Source organism: Vidua chalybeata, chromosome 1 (genome assembly GCF_026979565.1).
Source record: "Vidua chalybeata isolate OUT-0048 chromosome 1, bVidCha1 merged haplotype, whole genome shotgun sequence".
NCBI lineage: Eukaryota > Metazoa > Chordata > Aves > Passeriformes > Viduidae > Vidua > Vidua chalybeata.
The window spans coordinates 129,476,187-129,496,781 of NC_071530.1; the positions used below are offsets into that span (position 1 = coordinate 129,476,187).

The window sequence follows — 20,595 nt, forward strand, 5'->3', positions numbered from 1 at the left end:
CCAGGAGGGGCAGGTGGGGAAGATGTCAGGTTGCACACTAACATCATGGGCTCTCTGGTCATGCTGTGTACCAGGATTCACCCTTTTTCCTGCAGCCATCCCTACCCTGCATTACATCCCTACATCTGGCCTGTGGTCCCTTCTGGAAGCAATGGCAGACACAAGGCTTCTCCATAGCTTTCTGAAGCATAGTGAAGAGAATAACATGGTATTCCTTTTTTTTTTTATACTGCAGAGGGTTACATTTAGAGAATTAAAAGTCACTCTATAAACCTCCCACAGAGTCTGATATGTTTAAAAGTGCTAGCAGTGTATGACCAGCAATGTGACACTTTAGCAAGATTTTAACACGAGATTCCACCTGTGTCTTGGGTGCTACTGCAAACCTACTGTTGCATGGGTCCTACAAGTGAGAAAACACAAAAGAAAGTGTTTGTCCTTTCCTCTCTCCTGTACTACCACAATGGACAGAACTGGTGGGGACTGCAGGCAAGGCAGACATGTCTCATTAAATATTATTTAATGCACTTGGAAGCCACATCTGATAAAACCTACAGTGTGCTGAACACCACCTCAGCCCACAGCATTTGTCCTTCTAACTGAGCAATGACTTAGTCCAGGAAAGAGAGACGGAGGAGAACCGGAGCTCACACTGGCACTTATCTCCTGTGCTTGTAAGTCAGACACAGGAATGATTTACATGATGCATTCAGCTCTACAGTCTTCAGAGGTGTTGCAAAAAATGAGTTGCAGGGTTCACTTTTGGAGAGTCGATAGTTTATTAGTCCAGGGATCTCATTAGTACATTGTCTCTTCTTTGCATGCCACAGCTTTCTCTAAAAAGCCTTCCCAGGGAGAAAGAAGAGCTGTAGCAGATTGTAAAGACACAGAACTCAACTGCTTCCTTCCTCTGCAGCAGCCCTCTATAGATCCCATTATCTTCACCAGTACTGCTCCTGTAAGGAGCCCTTTCTCCCATTTGCATCTGAACCTCAAAAAACCCAAGAGAGAGAACTCAGGTCTTTATAGCTTTCCATGACGTTGATGTTGAAAGGCATGTATATGTGAGGGTCAAATGCACAGTACATCCATTGATTTTATTGAAAATATCTTTCTTTTACTTAACTAAATTTTATCAATAATTCTCCCAAATCCAAAACCCTGTAGCACCATGCAAATCCACACAGTGCCATAATAACGAGCGTGTTTTCTCACAAAGCATAGGTAAACTGCTCTTCATGCAGTTTATCTGTCATGATTAAAGATTACAGAGCTGGACATACTCTGTAATTCCTCTTATAAATCTGATCTATCTTCTTGAAGAGAGCTTTTTATAACAGTTATTTCACTATAATTGGCATTTTGTGTGTTCTTAGACTTCTTTTTTTCTGTACTTATTTTCTTTTATTTTATTTGGACTCTGTGAGTTTTGCCGTTTTGGCCTTGGTGCTCTCAGTGCTGTGACTCACGTATTCCACAGCCACTGCCAAATTTCTGGGTCCAGCATTGTAATTATCACATTAGGATCTGTCATTGTAGCCCTGACTTAATAAATAGCAGAACAGTGATTAGAATCACTGATTGATCCATTCCACAGTTTTGGACACTCACATCTGAGATGAACAGAGGGACTGTTAAAGATGTTAAAGACTTGAAATAGCATTCCTAAGTAAATTAGTATTAATCGGTCATTCCAGGTACACTAGCTTTTATATATAGTAAGAGTTGCTGTATTTAGTAATCTGGTGATGATTAGCTAAAACCATGACTCAGATTAATCTCATGAGCTGCAAGGGAAAGCCCCAGCCTTTCCTCCATACCCAGCTTGCTGTAGCCATTAAGATCAGAGCATAAGATTTGGGTTCCTTCGGGTGAAACTCACAGTGCCCTTCAGGAGTGCATCTCAGGCACTGCAGTCCCAGGTGGACATTCAATCCATAGGACCAGACCAGACTGGGTTCAAAACAAGAAAACCTGAAATGTGGGAAGTATAGATGCTCAGCACCAGCTGTCTCACTCCACATCCACAGCTCAGAAATAACACACCCTGGTCTGAGCCACAGCTCCATGGAGGAGATGCTGCTGCTTGTGGACTTTCACCCTACAGCTTCTCCCACGCTCTGCCTGAACACCTATGGCAAGCATGGAGCCTGCAGGGTGAACCAAAGGGCTGGTGAGAGGTTGACTGGGACATGAAAGGTGGAGGCATGTGTTTAAATTGTTTTGGTCCAAAGGCAGTACTGTGCTGTTCAGAGACCAGCAGCAGCCCCAGAAGATAGAACTGCAGTAATGTCTGCTTGCTGTGAATAGGAAAAGTCAGGTGACATGCCATGCCCGCTGCACAGCTCTTTGTGGCAGCCTGTGACATCTCTGGGGAATTGGCCTACCTCACTGGATTTTTTTCTTTGAAAAATCGTATGTTTTAGAAAGAAATTCTGTTATCTTGGAAGGAGTGGAAGGAGATGAGCAAGGATATGAAAACTTACTGGGCAATTCCAAATTTTTATCATGCCGTCAATGTATCCTGATATCATAATGTTGTTAGGAACACGGATGGCTTTTATTCCTAAGGGTTGTATGTATGATCAACATGGACATTTTGCATTTCTTCAAAATCTGGTTTAGATTTGTAGCCTGACAGATGTAGAATAGATTAAGGAAGTGTGCTGCTTGCATACAGCTATACTTTCAGTTCATAAATATAATCTTAAAAATTAATTTGTGCAATTTTCTTTTCACTTCTGAATGGGGAAAGGTTCTGAGAGTTAAAAAGTTCTGAAAACAAAATTCTCTAGATTGCTCTGGGTTGACCTTAGGTTGCATGCTGAGAGCTCAAAAGCTTTCATCCAAAATCCACCAACATGGATCTTGTCTGTGCTCATTTCAAAAGGTTTTTTTTTTTCTGTTCTTGTCAACACTTTATTCTAGATCAGAAATTTCCTTCCAGGGAGATCTTAATACCACACAAGTATTGAGTCATTCTGTAATGGAATGTTTTACCCATAGGGAACTGCTAGAAGTCATCTCCTCAGCAGAGGAAATTGTGGGCAAACACTCAGCAGGCTCATTCCTGTCCAGAGCATTTGGTACATGAAAACTGTGCAGCCCAAAATGAGGAATCCAAGTTTCACCTTGTTAGTGTTGCACATTTCTGCCTTCATCATCTGGGAAGATGAGCTGCCAGGCTGGAGATTTGGCTTTTCTGAGTCACGTGGCCAAAAATGTAATGACTGTACCTCTGACCAGCATTGGCAAGAGGAAAATAGCACAAATATGCCCAACAGCAAGTGAGGATTAGGGCACACCGTGCTGCTACCTGCTTTCTGTCCTTGAATGTAGCATTTCACTTAGTTTCATCTCCAAAACTGGGGTAACAGTACTCATCTACATTTCTAAAACATTTCTACGTTTCCAGGCTAAAGGCCCAATATCTTTGACAGAAGTGATTTTTTTTTTAACTCTGTCACCACAACCCCATTTTTATGTGAGGGATATTGTGCACTCATCTTTGAGGCTCCTATTGTTTCCTGCCTTGAGATCTTAGGTTGCTATGCAGCCTGTGTTCAGAGATCCAAGGAATCCTCATTGCACTTCTCAAGCAGCAAACTTGCCCAGCATGCACAATCTTTCCTGTACTTGAAAACATTCTTAGGGATTTTCTAGTGAGGCTCAAAGGCAGTCATATATTTTATTTATTTTATTACAAGGCATGTAAGTAAAAACTTGCATATCTGAAAAAAGATATTAGATAGAAAACAGTAATAAAATTATCATTATTATCTTAAGAAAATTGGTAATAAATACATTTCCCCTCAACATTAAAATGCTTGTTATTTTGCACAACAATAAATACAGCATAGCTCTGGTATAGAGAAAGGCCAAGGATGGATACAAGAAGTCCATGTGGTGGCATAAAAAAGCTTAGGTGATTTTTAAAGGTTTGGCATCCTGCACTTGATGCACTTTGATACAACTTGCACTTTAATTTTACTGTGATTTTAAATAGTCCCATAATATGAAAACAGGAGAGGAAAATTTGTTTGACTGTAGGATTTTTCCTTTAAATATTTTCAAAGTAAGAGATGTGTAAACTCACTGAAACTAACCTTCAAAATAAAGAAAAAATACCAAACAGGTGCCTTTGTGGTTATTCTACAAAAATTCATTTTTTTCAGCTGTGGGTGCTCAAGCCTGACCAGCCAACTGACAAGGGACCCATCTCCAGTCAGTTCCTCAATTCTTTACACAGTTTTAAAAAAGAAATATTAATAATGAGGAGAAAGAGTAAAGACAGTAGTATTCATTTCCCAAGTTATGGCATTTGAGGTTCTTACACTAGTATCCAAAGGTAAGAGGAGAAAGAATAGGTGTATTCCAGAACAGTTCCCAGCATAATTTTGGGTCATTCTGGTCTATACTTTTCTTTTAAATCTACTGACAAAAAAAAAAAAAAAAAAGAAAAAAAAAAAAAAAGGAAGAGCTATTTCCATGCACTGTGCTGTTCTTATGCCAGCACATATCATCACAATCACAACTGTGAACCTAAGTCACTGATAGCCCAATCTAATATAGATTGATTGATTGTCCTCTGGCAAAGTTAGATAATGTCCACAAAATGCCACAAGCTCTGGCAGAGTCCAGTGTTCTTAAAGTACTGATAGGTCATGGCAAGACTTGGACTTGAGTTTGAAGGCCATGTTCTTGTTGTTCTTGGCAACTATTTTGCCCCAAAACCGCCTGGCTTTCTTGGGGATGCTCTCTCTCCGTTTCTGTAGCGCCAGTCGCTTCTCGTTCTTTTCCTTGCTGTCCCTCCGGAGCCGGACTTGCCGCACGATGCCCTCGAAGAGCTCTTTCACGTTGTGCTGCACAGCTGCTGAGGTCTCAATGAACTTGCAGTCAAATACCACGGCACAGGCTCGTCCCTCTGCAAAATCACAAGGTGGACACGTTACAGGGGGTCACAAGGCCCGGGGTGGGGGGGGAGCAGGGACAAGCTGCCATGTGCGGGGGAGTCAGAGCCACCGGGGAATTCCTCAAGCCTGATATTGGCACAGATAAGTCTTTAATCACCTGATGCTGCCTGCTAGCCCAGGATCCATCTGTCCTATGTCACAGCTGCTTCCCAGAGGAAATGGACGGTGTATGGGGGGGTAAATCCCCTCCCAGTAAAGCCCAGCCCGCGCTGCTGGCTGTGAAGGTAGCGCAGAATGACAGACTTGAGACACTGAGGCACTGAAGGCTGGGAGGTCAGCAGTGCCTCAATACCACCTGGCCATCTGCAATGCAGACTCCCTCAAGCTGTGCTGAAGGGTGATGATGGCACTCTGCAGGCATACAGCACAGCACTGCAGGCAGAGCACTTTCCTCCTTCATGGGCCATGGGTGTAAAGCCCTGGAACCATGGCAATTTCAGTGAGAACAGACACATGTACAAAACCCTTAATAAAGGGTGTCTATGGCTTTAGGGGTACATCTGAAGTCATAGTTCTTATTCTCAATTATATGAGCCTAAGCTATCTTAGGACAGGTATCTTTCACACAAGCCAATTTCTGGCTTGCTGTGAATTCATTGCCAGGGCCATTAAACTGACATGGATTCACCTGCCATCTTTCTAAAGAACTTTCAAGCTGAACAAAGAGGAATGAGAAAGCAACCCTGGGCACGCTATGAACCCCGCAGTTCAAGCTCTTCACTTGGGGCAGTTGTGACAGGAGGCAGAGGTACTGCACACATCCACAGAGCAAGGAGAAAAGTCTAGCTCAAATGGGAAACAGAAGAGCAGAACAGCTGCAGAGAGAAGAAAATGCTGAGGAGAAGAACCCGTGTTTCTGATGGACCAAGACGAGAACATCTAATGCATGGCTGTGGATTAGAGTGTGTCACCTGAGCCTCAGGGAAGACTCTCCAAGAAGATATTTTACTGACTGCAGATATTGAGAGCCAGCAGCAGTGTTCCTAACATTTTGTCCATTCCTATTTATGGGCTTAGTGGTTATTCATTTGCGTGCAGCCAAGGGAAGGCTCATTTAGCATCCAAAGCAAGGCAGTAAGGAAACCTCTTCTGAAAGGCTGCACAGTTCCTGCCTAGACTAGCAAAACAAAGATTGAGGGGAAATTTTAATTTATTAGGGAGGACAGAGAACTGGTTATAAAGAAGGGAATTTTTGGCAGCAGAATAAAGGGGGCTAAACTTGTTATGCATAAACTGCATTGGGAATACAAAGGGTTTCCAGCTACCAGAGAAATCACATTTTGCAGGGGTCTTACACTTGGAGCTGGAAGGGAAGAAATCCCATTTATGATGGTACTTAATAAATACAGAAAAGGGATTATCTGATATATAACAGTATTACCAAGGACCTGGCAGACCCTTCCCAGTCCTCTGCCTTCTGTTCCAGTCCTCTTTTGTTTTATTACTCTTTTATTGCCTAGTCCTGATCACAATGTACTCCTTCAGCCAGAGCACTGCAGTTTGTCCAAAAGCTACTTTTAATGTTTATCTCGGGTTTATGCTCAAAATTTCCTTACCTGCCACTGAAACTTCACGGCACCTGACAAGGTCACTTTTGTTGCCAACCAAAATAATGGGGATATCTTCTTTCTGGCGTGCCCTGCGGAGCTGTATTCTGAGTTCAGAGGCCTTCTCAAAGCTTGCTCGGTCTGTGATGGAGTAGACGATCAAGTAGGCGTCTCCCACTTGCATGCAGTGGTCGCGAATCCATTCTCCCTCACGCTGTTCAAATTAAATGGTCAGACATCGTTATGCCCAGAGCAGATTTTACTTAGAAATTGAAACATTAGAGAATCCAAATGCATTCCTGCTGTAAACTGTAATGGATATGGTTTGAATCACAGTTATACTACAAGTAATTCCAATGTGGTGATGGTATGAATACTTCACCACAAAGGAGGGCAAAAACTTGCCCCAGATAATTTATTGTGCTGGCTTTAGGCTGGAATGAAAATGATCTGGAAAGAAAGCTTGAATGTTTTGTTTTATCATTTAAAAAAATGAAGACTTGCACTTCTCAGGCTTACAGTGCAGAGCCATTAGGCATGCTTGCCTTGATATGAGCTGGGGTTAATCCTATATCTTCCCTGATTCTGCTGTATGGAAACACCTATTTTCTTTCCTGAAGGAAACTTGCTTTTTATATTAGCAGTTATTCATATACACTTTCCTGTCAGCATTTGACTAGAACAAATCAAAGTACCTTGTTATCCCACATGTCGAGCAGTATAACAGTTGCACTTTCCCCATCCACCATCAGAGTTCTTTCATACGTGTCTTCTGGAAAGAAAAGCAGAAAGGTTGGTGATACATTATTTTGTTTCATCATATACATTTAAAAAATCCAAGTTGTTGAATGTGGGGGATTTGTTCACAGAGTTTTTGAGCCAAATTTTAGGCCGGCTCACATCCAGTTCTTTCCTCATTTCCATCTGCACTGAATCTGCACTCTGTCCATTGTTGGTTGCCTTACTTTCCATGATAGATGAAGGAGGCTGAAAGAGCAGGAAACAAAATGTTCATTATTTTGGCTGATAGTCTCTTTATCTTATGTGGGAGAGAGAAAATAGAACCAGTGGAAGAAATAACCAAAGGCTGAACATTTGCCCCATGGGAGCAGCAGAGTCCAGCAAGGCTGAGTAATGGAAAATATTTGCTTTCACTTTAGCATGGACAATTTACGGGTGAACAGTCACTGCTGTTGAGAGCAGTACAGCAAACAGTCTACCAAGTGAGGAGGACCGGGTGTTGTGAGACAACAGCTGTTGAGTTTGAGAGAGATTGAGACCTCTGCACACTCTCTCCCACTACACAGTTTCCCATATCACCTTTGATGTCAAATAGCAGAAAAATGAAAAAAGCACAAGTCAGTTATTGTTGTGATTTGTACTGCAGCCATAAAAATTCATACCTAGATTATAAATGCCATGTGGCAAAATTCTGCCTTGATCTAAGGGGGCTGTTGCCACTTTGAATTTTGATCAAGCCTTGCTGTGAAATCTGCTTCAAATACCAGTCTTTCTTCTTTTCCCCAAAGCTGGGGGTGATGAGCAGTGAGGGGTTTGGACCCATTTCTAATCTCACACTAGTGGCCAGTGAAAAAAAAGCTGGTCTTAAGGTACTGCAGCATTTAAAGGATCTGTCCCAACCACACTTGTAGGTAGGGTTGTGTCTAACCCGTATAACCTCCTAAGACTTCTGCTGTGCACTGATGAAGTGAACTTTCCCCTAAATTGTAATCAGAGCCTTTCTTCAAAGATAGGGATCTACATCCCAGTAAAAGAATAAGCTAAAAATATTACACATTTAAAATAAAGTCAAATTGAGCCCATGCTTAAAATGTCAAGACTAAAAAGACAGAGATAATCACTAGGAGTTGTTTCCCTTGAGGTCCCAGGAGTATGAGGCTTGTGTCATGAGTTAGCTTCATCTTACAGTCAGTAGCAAAGCCTCTCCATAAAAGCAGCTGTACTCCTTTGTAAGCTGGCTACCCTGAAACTGTCCTCTCATGTAATTAAATTTCCAGTGTGTAAGCTAAAGTTCCAGTATGTAAAGCTAAAGTAAATAGCTCCTACAAGTGACCAAGCATCTGTGTGAGAACAAGCTCCATGCACACCAGAGGACAAAATCCAGAAGACTCCTTCTGCACTGCATTACATATAGAGAAGCTACAAATGCATAATCACACTTCTTGAAAATACTATGCCTAAATAGTCATATTCAGCACTCATTTGCACCTTGGTCAATCCTAAGGAACTTCTGTAGAATATAAAACACACTGCAAGTGAGTTCATTTCATGCTGTTTTCAAAGGTGACAGTAAAAAGGAGAGAGATAACAGCAAGACTTGCAATTATCTCTTCAGAGCTGGCCTTTAAAATCTGTCATTGCTATACTCCAAGCAATGCTGCTGGGAGTGCGATGGAAAGAGGAAACCACGTGGCTTCACATGAAGGAAGAGAAAACTGCCTGACAGGGGTGCGCAAAGCAAATCAGCTGCACTTCCTGATGGCTTGTCCAAGGATCCTACTCTACTTCAGTCATTTTCAGCACTAGGAAAACTTTTATCAGAGATACTCCAGGCTGAGGAGCTGGTAGAAATATGGAAAAAGTTGATGGCAGAAACTGAAGGCAGAGCATGCCTAAATCAGTGAATTTGAAATCCCCCAAAGGCACAAATCTCTGTGTCCCCAGTCTGAGACAGCAAGTAAGGAAAATGTGAGTCTGACCTTCCTGATACTGGGCTTTTTTAAATCCTGGGCAAAACTTCCCCTAACTGGAGAGTTAGACACGCAGAAAAGAAGCTGTCCTGCCTATGTACCACTGAAGTCTGGAAGAGAAGCCCAGAAATTCTCTGTGGTAGCACTGGCACCATCACCCCAAGGGAATATAGACAGGAGACAGAAGAGAGAGACAAAGAAAGCCCTGAACAGTGACAAACAAAACCCAGGAGCAAACTGCATGTCCTCTGAAAACAGCAGTGACTACATCCTTGGAGACACAGCAAATTTCTTGGCAGCACAACCCTTCCACATCAACACCTTGCACACAGTATAGCTCAGGACTTGGTGCTCCAGCTTCACCTTCTGCATGGTTTGATCTTTGAAATTAAAGAACACTTTACAATCCTAAACAAAGCAAGGGGGGAAAGCAAGGGGGAAGCATCAAAGAGAGCCTACAGCTTGTGTCTTTCCCCCAACGGGAAACAAGCAACAGGAATTTTCCTACTCTGTTGAAGGACCTTGATCTTTTTTTCCTCCTGGAGAAGCACATATTGTGCAAATAACACGAAGCAAGGTTTTTACTCAAAATTTTATATATTTTACTCAAAGTCCATACAGCCTGTACTACAGCAATGTGTTTATACAGAAAGGCTGAGATGACTTCTAATGGCAAATATTTTGGAAGTGACTTTTTCCTTATATATGATTTTAAAGTATTTAATTCTTGTAAATCATGAGGACCTTCAGTTGTTTTCTCTCTCACAAGGAAAGCTGGAGTCAGCCCTGTGATGCCAGTGGTAACACAAATGTTGGACTAGCTATAAAAGCTAAAGCAGACTCTTGTGTAGCATCATCCAGGTAGGAATGAGGCAGTTTCCAACTGGTATTTTGGAATGAAATAGCATGGGAATCTGAATTGCTCTCTTTCAGTGGCTTTTAGTCATTGTTGGAGAGTCTTACTCATCTTATTTTGCTTTCTTCTTTTTTAAAAGAGGTGTTTGAGTTCAATCAGTTTTAATAATCAGACCCAAACACTTATTACTTCTGGTTTACATTAAGCAGCCTCTCTCTTCTTCTGTGCCAATTACTACAGGCAGAGCTGACTGCAAGCAAACACCAACACCCCAGGACATAGTTACCTACCTCCCAGCACCTCACAGTCACTGTCAATGCTGTCGTGCACCCCTGCAAAGATGTTGGCTAGCGAGGACTTCCCCACGCCGTGCTCCCCGATCAGCACCACCCGGTAGCAGTTGCTGCCAGACTCGGAGGAGATGACGGAGTCGGATGACTCCGAGGACCAGCTCCTTCTGTAATATTCATCAGGACTGATGGTGTATCGTTTCTGTGGGTTGTACTCATTGGAGTCTTTCTGGACCAGCAAATTCTTTCCATCAGCAGGGATGCTCCATCGCTGCTGCTGCTGGTGCAGACTGCTGTTGTGGGTGCGACGCATGGTAACATTGTTGAGAGTCATTTTTAACCCCTAGTGAAAAATAGGGAAATCACAAATGTTACCCACAAAATATTTAGAAATGCTCTCTTACTAGCTCCTCTGTAGGGACCTAATATGTGAGAAAAGAAAAATTAGCCTTTCTGCACTCTAGCATACTTGGTAGTGCACAAAGAAATATTTTACTTATTGGCTAGTGAGACAGAGATTGTTGATAATACCACCCTCACATGCTAAATCCTATCTTGTTTAGCCTTCACTAGCTCACAGCTGTGCTGAGTGCAGCCCAGTCCTGGAGAGAAGGAGGCATTGCTGTGTCCCAGGAGGAGGAGGAGGGGACAGTGCTCACCACACTGGTCCTACACAGCAGCTGCAGCCCTGCCGAGAGACTGCCTGTGGTACAGGCAATGTTCACCTCCTTTTGGCATCACTGGGGACAAACAGAGACACTGAGACACTGGTCTCAGTTGCCTCCAGTGCTGGGTGTACAGCATCTTTCTCAATGACTCAGTTAAGAGCTGAAACTCTTGGGAAAGCAGTAAGTCATAATTCACTGCACTCTTGAGACAGCCCTGGTACAAAAAGTCATGCAAGCAAGTCTTGCTGAGATGGGGTGGATTTGGGTCTTGTCTGTGGCCAGGTAAACAAAGAATGATTCTGCCTCAGACAGTGACTTTTTGCTGGTAAGAGGGAGGACATAGTGAAATCCAACAGCTTTTCTGAGCAGGTACAAGTTATAGCTTCTACAGGAGATACAACTGGGAGAAAAGGCTCAATAATTTATGGATATGAAATCAATAACTTCATTACCGCACAAGTAATTAGATAGGTTCATTCTTCTTACATAAGCATAGCTCTTAATTACATTTTACTCAGCAAACTCTATTTTGCCTTGCTTGGAGGCAGAGAAGAGTGATGTCATTCTCACAGGCCAATACCTACCATTTTTAGGAAAGTTACTTTGATGCACTCCAGTTCCCAAAGTGATCATTATTTAGACATTTTTCTTTTTTGCCCTATATCTGATGTTTCTTGGCTCTCTCCTCCATATCAGTAAATAGGATAATTGTCCATAAAATTCACCCAACCACTTTCAAACTTCAATAATAAGTGATGAACAAAAACAAGTACAGTAAAGCAACATGTACAAATTGCTATTCTTCATACAAAACTGTCTGAAAACTTCTGTGAATAAATTTCCAGTAGGACCTAGGACAAAATATATAGAAAAAGCCCTGTCTGAATTTACTACAGAATACACAATATTTTCTCTGTGATGTGCAGTACTCTGGGGCAAAAGGAGATCATTTGCATGGTCCTAGTCACAGTAACTTTGTCAGCAAGAAATACATCGAAATAAGAAATCACGCACTAAGCAAAGGCTTCTTTGCAAACAAAATTAAGTATTTGCTATGGTTGAATTCTAAAATGCACTTTTTCCTTCAGTATCCCCATTGAAAAGACCAGATGAGAAAATCCAGATCTCATTCAAACAACAGAGTAACTCACAACCTGCAACAAGCAGTCACTCACAAAACCATCACAAACACAAACATTTTACATTTTAGCCTCTAACAAATTGTCATCCCTCATTAAAAAAAGCCAAATGATTCCCTGTCACACACTGTGCTCCAAGTTCAAACTGGTTTTGCTACCCCATACTGCATTTAGCTGCCTGGGTCTGCAGCAGCTCCAGGAAAAGACCGGGTCCAGATCCACTCTTACTTGTGCCAGGCTCCCGCAGCCAGTCCAGTCCTTTGTTCCCCCTGCCCGTCTCTCTCGGTGGGCTGTGACACACTGAGCAGCTCTGCCGAAGTAAATCCTGTCCTGCTTTGGGACTGCCTCTTTAATTCTTTCTCAGCAAACCTGGTTTATATTAAGCCCATCTGATCAGAGACAGGGCTTTTCCGTGACGTGGCTGGCCTTTCCATACAACAGCCAGCCCCCAGCTGGGGGAAAGCAGACATGCAGCAGCGAAGAACTTGCAAACAGTCTCAAAAGACTTACTCAAAATCATGTGATTGTTTCAATATTGCCAGTAAAACAAACACTTTTGGTTCTTGCATGATGAAAACAGGAAAGTGGAACAAAAATAAATAATACATGTCATTTAGCCTCAGAGAGCTTTTAATTCAAATGTTATCAAAATTAATGATGATTTAAAAATTACCGAAGTTTATTTAATGCATGAAATTCTGTCAATGTATTGTGTATCTGTTCTCTGTCTGCAAAACACACTTAACCCCCTGCTGGACAAAACATTTCTCTGGAATAAAATATCTGAATGTTATTTTGAATTTTTTTAGAAGTAGGAATATTATTCTAGGGGCTTTGTTTGGGTTTTGTTTGTTTCTTTGTTTCTAAAGCACCAATATTTACAAATCTGTTATTCTCTGTCAGCCTCCAAGTGGCTGTACCCAGTCTCCTGAACTGCATAGCCATCTCTCTCTCACTTCTGCTTCAATATTTCACTACCAAGGGCTTGAAAAGACATCCAACTATGAATGCAGTGTTACTGCAGCTGGATATTGGCAAAGATGCATCAGAACACACAAAGTCTGCACAAAGTCACAGTGTTGACACTGTGCACAGGAACAATCACTATATAGTGTACATGCCACAAACCCAGGGTCTGGTCCTTAAATTTTTATAGCCTCATAGCTGATTGGCAGAAGAAATTTTGCCAGAAGGCAAGAAATCCAAACCTGTTGAAACTTGTAACAACATACTTCTTCATTAGCAAAGGAAGAGTAAGAAACTGTGACAGAACTACTTACTAGGGCTACCACAACTTTTATATGAGTATACACAAACCCTGTAGTCAGCTCCCAGTTACCAAGACTCTGGATTAAATATAATGAGGTCCTACTGCTTTCTTTTATATTTACATATTTACATTTTATATTTTTATTTACAATCTCCTGGTCCCTGAATCTAACAGACAAGTTCTTATCCTAGAAGTCTGAACAACTTTGGCTTTAAACAGGGGGAATTTTTTTTTTTTTCCATGCTACAGGCAAGCAAATCTTTAACTGACAATGTACCTTTATTGAAGGGAACACTGATGTGCAGAAAACATCTCTTGTTAACACTGCAATTGAAATCTCCTGGCCTTGTCTCCCCTTTGGCTTTATTGCATTCCTGTATCTTTCATGAGGGTTTTCAGGGACCTCCTGAGCCATTCTCAAGTTTTAAAAGCCAAGAGCTTTTCACAAAGTAATAGGTACTCATCAGTATACATGAAAATCATGCAGATCTGCCAAGGGTAGAATTGAGCAAAAATATGCCCTGACTTTCTTTCACATGTATTTCAGTGCTTGGCAGCAGCTAAACTGGCCCCAGTCCTGCATCTTCACCTCACCTGTCTCTTACTCATCAGGCTCCGGGCCTCTGCTACTGAGTGATAATCCCAAAGAACACAAAGTGCCACGTCCCTCTGTGTAGGTTGTACAGAGCGGCTTGTAATACTTACTGCAGAAAATGTAACTAGATCTCTATCCAGGAAGGTTTGTGGCATGGACAGTACTTTGCAAAAATACCTTTCCTGTTGGCATACTCAACTGAAGTTGCTCGTTTTTTTGAAACATGCTGGAATCCGTGAAGGTGAGTGGATGGTTGGAGCAGTATGGACCTCAGGTTTGTAAGTTGTCTGTAATTTGTCACTGCTGAGTAAAAAAGCAAAACCTGTCCACTGCAGGACTGGAGAGATTTATGGCCAGAGTGATTGCAGCAGAACTGCAGGCTCTAATGTCTCACCCAAATGTTTAACATATATCACAGCAGAAAGTGCAGACAGAAGAAATAAACCAAAGGCAGAAAAGCCTTTGTGTGTAGTTGTAGTTACTGTTAGATTAGGAATTGCTAGACGTCATCTTTCATATCCTCTTCATAAAATTCAAGACAGACAAAGAAAACACGTCTCTCCAGAACCACACAATATATCTCTTCCCTGAAGCCATCCAGAAGAGTTGTCCCAACATGGCATGAAGTGCTTGTACTTGGGGAACTTGCACGTGTGTTTTCCTTTGTACTGTCTCTTCTGAGCCTACTCTGGTTTTCCAGTGGACAATTAACTCTCCAGGTCCCATTCTGCATACACATCCACAGGATGTGGCTTTGCTGCTCCTCAGGGAATGCCATCAGCACTCATGAACTTCACTCACTCTATCTGTGGGGGAAACATTTTCTTAACTGTTTTTAAAGCTGGGGAGAGATGCAGCCTTTTTAGCCTCCGGGTACTTACTTACAAGGGATAACAGCAGGTTGATTACTGAAATATATGAACTGAGTCCTTCTCAGGGACAAAAACAATCCCACAGATTGATGGAGACTGGTGCAGTCCTGGTCTGTTCAGCCCTTTTGCACTCATTACTGGTTAACACTTCTGCAAATCTCATGCCTGCCCAAGACACAGGCACAAGAAGAGACAAACCATAAGGCCAGTGCTGTCGCAAAGAACACGAGGGCTTGAACGTAACTGCCCGGTGCAATATGAAAAGTCAGAGGCATTGTTTTTCTTCCATCTTATCCATTCTCTGTTTCATTAATCACATCTTAAAGGAATTCTCCCTGCAGCCAGGATGAAGTAAACATTGCAGAGTAGCAGCTCTGCAATCCTTCCCCAGCCAATTACAATTAGACCAGGTGATGCCCAGGGCAATTAGGCAGACATTTTCCATTGGATATAAAAGCAGTGCTTTTTAGCTGACACTTAATTAGCCAGTTTGAATTTATGTATATAATGGTAAAAGTAGTTCCTCAAATCTTCTGGCGTAAGTGTTGTCCACAGAGAGGATATAAATCATCTTGGAGTGGGAGGGGAATTCCAGGGAGGAAAAAAAAAAAAAAAAGGCAGGAAAAATAAAATTCAGCTTTATTTTAATGAAAGCTGATTGCAGCATGTTTGAAAGTGCATTTTCTCCCTATACATCCAGCAGAGAAGTTCACCTGCATCATTCCCCTCAGAAAGCCTGGCTTTGTAGACTTTGTTCCCAACAGTGAGTTGCCTGCACAGGCAGTGAATGAGGTCTGCCTCTCCTCCAAATCATTATGGCATTTCAGATTTTGCTCTGCTTCTCACATCTTGCAGTGCTGGCAGGCCCCTGGCTATTCTCAGCTCTAGCAACAACAGCAGCTATGGACAGAAATTAATTTGGGTGCTGGGCTGGATAGTGCTGGACACACTGGGAGTGGCCACAGTCACTGCATGCCCTCCCTAGGGAAGCTGCTCCATTGTCACCATTCATTCCTTCTGCACAGGCAGCCACAGGCAGCTGGGTGAGCAAATGTAGAACAAAAGGCAAAAATAGATGTGGGATGAAGCAGCATTGGGCCCACAGCAATGGGACTGTTGGATTACTTATACCAACTTATATCCACTGCTTTGCCTTTGCTGATCCCAATTCACATCAGATGACTCAATGTGAAGTTTCATACTGACTGAAAAGGTACAAGGGATCAAACACTCTGAGACTGGGATGTATGAGGTAGGGAAATGAAGGATTATGTGCCTGAGGTAAATTACTGAGGGTGTTAAGAGGGGGACAGGGCAGAGAGAGACACTGAGAAGTTAAGAAATAATAAAACATTGATTCATTTTAAGGGACACAGTCAGAAGCACTGAAAGTGCCAGCATCAAATCTAAAAAAATAGCCATTGCTCTTTTCAGTGGAGTAGATTTGGTCGGCGCTGTTCCTAGAGTTGCTTGCAGGGAACACTGAATTTGTTCCACCAACTCCTTTCCTTCCACATCACAGCAGCATTTTTACATTTCTTTAACTGAGCACTAAAAGCAGAATATGACCCTTTGGTGATGAGCACAAGAGTAGGAAAGAAGCACTGATCTGCACAAGTTAGCTGTAAAAGCCAGCATTAGAGCTCTCAGGAAATAGGATTGCCTTTAATCAGCTGACCCATTGGAGAACCTCTTATTGGTCTATTAATTGCAGATAATCTGGATTCTGATGTACCAAAAGGAATGTGTGTTCTATATCTGTGCACTGCAGAGCTTTGTTGACTATAACTGGTATCCAAAGATATTTTCCCCATTGATGCATTAAGCCAGCAGAGTGGAAGACTCAGCAGAAAATGAGAAGTGAGCAGCCAGAGGAAGCAATGCAGTTCAGTTCATAATAAAATACAAGTTACTTTTTAGTCTAGTTAACTGAAAAGAAATTAAAACAACTGCCAGCTTTGAGGGAACAAAAAGGAACAATGATTAAGAGTAAATGGCAAAACTGGATTATTTCAGTAAGAGTTACTTAGCAAAAGGACTGCCTATTTCCCACTCTTGCACTCAATGACGTTAATGAATTCTGCCGATAATTGTCCAGGGAATGGGATTAAGTCATATATGACATAAATAAATGTGCTTTTCAATGAAAATTTTTAAAAATCGTAATATACTAAAAATAGTAGGATATGAGCTAGCCATAAATGTTCTTCAAATCCTGAGCTAAAAAAACCTTTAGATGAATGTCACCAGCACAGAAGATTATTTTGTAGCTGGGATCCTCACTGTGTGCCACAGGCTTCAGTGCCATCAGGCTCAGGAGCCACTGTGTCCTTTGCAGCTACGGGATTCACAGAATTTTATACCTTGATTTTATACCACTAAGTGAAGATAGTAATTTAACAATAGGCAACTGCTACATCAGCAAACCATAGGTTAGAAACTTCAGCAGAACAATGATCTTGTTCTGATCTTCAGACCTGTTGAAGGGAGATCCAGAAAAAGGTCTTTTGCTCCAAACACAATTTCTTTTTCACTGTGGTGTCCAAGACTCTTACACTGAGTGCAGCCAACAATGATTATCAATATTCAGGCATACACAGAAATACAAAGGAAGTCCTGCCAATAGAAGCAAATCTAGTTTAAAAATATTCCACATGGTGTCCAGATCTTGACTTTCAGGTCTTGAGTGCATTTTTCTACACAACAAGCCAGCCTGGGATGGCAAGAGAGCACCACTGAGCTCTCTAACCCACCTTGGCTTGCAAAACACCTTCTGGTTTGCATCATCAGAAAATGCTTTGGACTCGTCTGAGTGGAAGAGTCCCACTTCTGGGTCAAGGCTGACATGGGCAGGGTGGAGGAGCCCTGGGAGGGTGGGCAGGTCTTTAGGACCCCAGTGCCCACTTGGTGCACCCCTTGAGGAAAGGTGGTGGCACATGATTGAGGCTGAGCTGAGTTTGCTTGGGCTGGTTCAGTCCAGGTCACACCAGGTCTTTTACTCACATTTGCACCAGGAGAAAATGACATGCTAAAACACATGTCACACAAAACACATGGCAGTGGCTAAACTAGCTCTTCCTCCAAAACATTGGGTCACAGCTGGGGTGTGGTGTCTGGGTGTCATATCCTTCCCCAGCTCTCTTGCTTGTGCAGTCAACCAGCAGTAACAAAACCACAGCTAAATATGGTCTTCTTAGAGGGAGCTCTGATCTCTCCCCGTTTACAGTATCATCCACCCAATGTCCCTGGTTCAGCGTTCAGCTGCCTGCTTGCCACACTAGCACCTAGTAAAGTGATGCTTCATGTGATTGCTCAGTGATTCACTGCCTTGTTTGGATTTTCTGGCTCCTGGGCTCATGTTTATCAGCAAAACACATACTCTCCAGTGTCAGGCTTTAAGCGGATTGGAGCCATACAAAATGCCTTTGAGCAAGATGCTCTACACAGTCAGGCATAAATAATGTCTATTTAATTGAACAACAGCATCTCTTTTATTTACATGGCTTTACCCTTATGTCATTCATCATGTACTTTCCACTTTCCAAAATGTAAGATGTGATAATGAACATATAAGAGAAGATATGTTGTTTATTTTCATTTTGAAGATCTAATTCTTCACCTCTGTTGTACTGTGTTCATGGCAGGTCAACTGATCACTGGCCCCTGCAGGTAGGATTCCTTTCAGCTATTTAAACTGCTTGCCTTGTTTCCCAGAGTGAAGCAGACAGGGTTAACCAAGTAGCTCCAGGGTGATTCATCTAACACAGGTTGCATGAATCATAGAGATGCCTCTCTCCCCACTGACAACAGAGGGTTGGGGAGATGAGTCTCTCTGCACTAATGCTGATTTTAAACTGCACTTCCTGAAAGCTGTACTGGCAGTCAAGTGAAATGAAGAAATCCCTAATGGCCTAGAGGCTAATTTCGATGATTATTTTTACTGATGTCCTTTTCAGGTGGGCAATAAGTAAGACAAGTTTAAGATTTAATCATTGCACATGGTTAGAACTTTCCTCCTCTTGTACAGAAGGTGCATAAATACACAAAGCAACTTGGCTATAAAACAGGAGAAACCCATACACGTGCCATGTTCACCACGGATGGAAACGGGTCTTTTCCCAGTAGCTGCTGAGACACTTCTGGGGAGGAATGACTTCTGCTGCCATCCCCGGTGACCAAGCACCAACTGCGTTTCTTCACAGCCTCAGACACATGGCAACATGGCTTGGGGAGTTTTCTGCCCTGCTTCTGCAAGCCAGTGCATGCTGTCAGCGCATCACTACAGACATGGCCTGCTCCATCCAGCAGGCCTCCTGAAAAAGGGAGATCACAGCCAGCATGTTTTTCAGGGAACATACTCAATAAAACAGCAGCAGTTACAACGCTGTCAGCTGCAATCTTATGCTGTGAAGCCAGTTCCTTGGCACTGAAGGCTCCTGGATTCTGTAGCAGCCAGAAAAGGGAGGCACAGCTGCAGCAGGATCTTCTTGAGCCCTCTAGCTAAGACACACACATGCACATGTGTATGATGATGCTCAAGCATGTAGAGTGGCCTCCTACCACAACTGCTAGTTTGTGTTTTGCTTTCTCTACATTGTTTTAATCAAATTTATTCATTCTGAAAGCAGGCAGTAAACAAAGGACAGGGTATAGAAAGAAAAGGCATCATTAATAACTCAACCATCTTGATGACTAGCAGAACTTACAATCAATTCACTGCATTGTGCTTCAGTGCAAATCTGGTTTCTGCCTCTCTGTGATATTGTGTGGGACAGCACCATCTTCTCAGCAGTGGGCTCTGCAAGGTTTCTGCCATGTTTTCCCTCCTTCACAGCAATTAACACATCTTTTAATATTTTCTGAGCATTTTCTACACTAAAATTTCCCATGAATAAGAGACGACTTTTTCTCATCATCTCACCGAGTGTGCTACTGAATAAAAGATTTAAGTGACTAGAAAGAAAAATGTGTCACTTGTGTGTCAAGCCCACTTCTCAGGTGAGCTGCTCTGAACTGGGTACCTGACATGCATTGTTCCCGTGAAGTACAAAATTTGAGAAACTGGTAGGAAAAAGTTTTGATTTTTTGAGGCCGCGGAAGTAGCCCTGTCTTTCACTAATCCTCTGTGTTACTGGAAGTTTAATCAACAGTCAGGCTGGCAGTTTGAGAAGCTAAAAGCAAAACAGCTACTTCAAAGTCACAAGCTCAAGGAATGTATTTCTAGCATGACTTGTAAACTAGATCTGATTGTTGATGCTCTACAAATCTCAGTTCTATGAGCTCCCATTTGGAGCTGAGCAGGCAAGGCAGCTGCATAGCCCCACTGTCCCTCCCACCACACTGTGCCCTCTGCAGCCCTGCTCTGACAGATTTTAAACAATCCTGTCACGCTGTAAAGTAAGACCCACAAACATGAACTGAGATGATAAAACATATCAGAGTGAACAAAGAGAGAAGCAAGGGAGAACAATACAGACACGTCCCTTTACAAAAGGCAGAGAAAATATTTTGATCTCCTAGTTACAAGCCCACTCCTGGTTGACTTCTGACCCAAGACTCTGCTGCTGACAATTACATCACCACTGCTGGCCAGTGTAACACTGCTTCCAGTAGCTCTTTGCCTCGTTAGCGGGGTATGCAGAAGAACAACTTCATCTCAGTGAGTCAGTGGAAG

The 20,595-nt window shown here is 42.4% G+C and overlaps 1 protein-coding gene across 1 annotated transcript; it reads right to left on the minus strand.

The window, feature by feature from the left end:
- Positions 1–3,674: 3,674 nt before the first annotated feature.
- Positions 3,675–12,512, minus strand: GEM (GTP binding protein overexpressed in skeletal muscle). The gene is made up of 5 exons (XM_053946118.1): positions 12,413–12,512; positions 10,378–10,720; positions 7,216–7,292; positions 6,530–6,734; positions 3,675–4,924 (listed from the first exon to the last, which is right to left on the minus strand). Exons 2-5 carry the CDS (start codon positions 10,709–10,711, stop codon positions 4,647–4,649), a joined length of 894 nt encoding a protein of 297 aa, XP_053802093.1. The 5' UTR covers positions 10,712–10,720; positions 12,413–12,512; the 3' UTR covers positions 3,675–4,646.
- Between the last annotated feature and the right edge of the window lie 8,083 nt (positions 12,513–20,595).

Bases quoted from the DNA above. Each gene is read 5' to 3' on its own strand.
- GEM (XM_053946118.1), bottom strand. From the start codon at position 10,711: ATGACTCTCAACAATGTTACCATGCGTCGCACCCACAACAGCAGTCTG. The intron at 7,293-10,377 runs GTAGGTAACTAT...TTTTCTTTCCAG, and splicing joins TGACTGTGAGGTGCTGGGAG to AAGACACGTATGAAAGAACT. The intron at 6,735-7,215 runs GTACTTTGATTT...TAATTTGAACAG, and splicing joins TCGACATGTGGGATAACAAG to CGTGAGGGAGAATGGATTCG.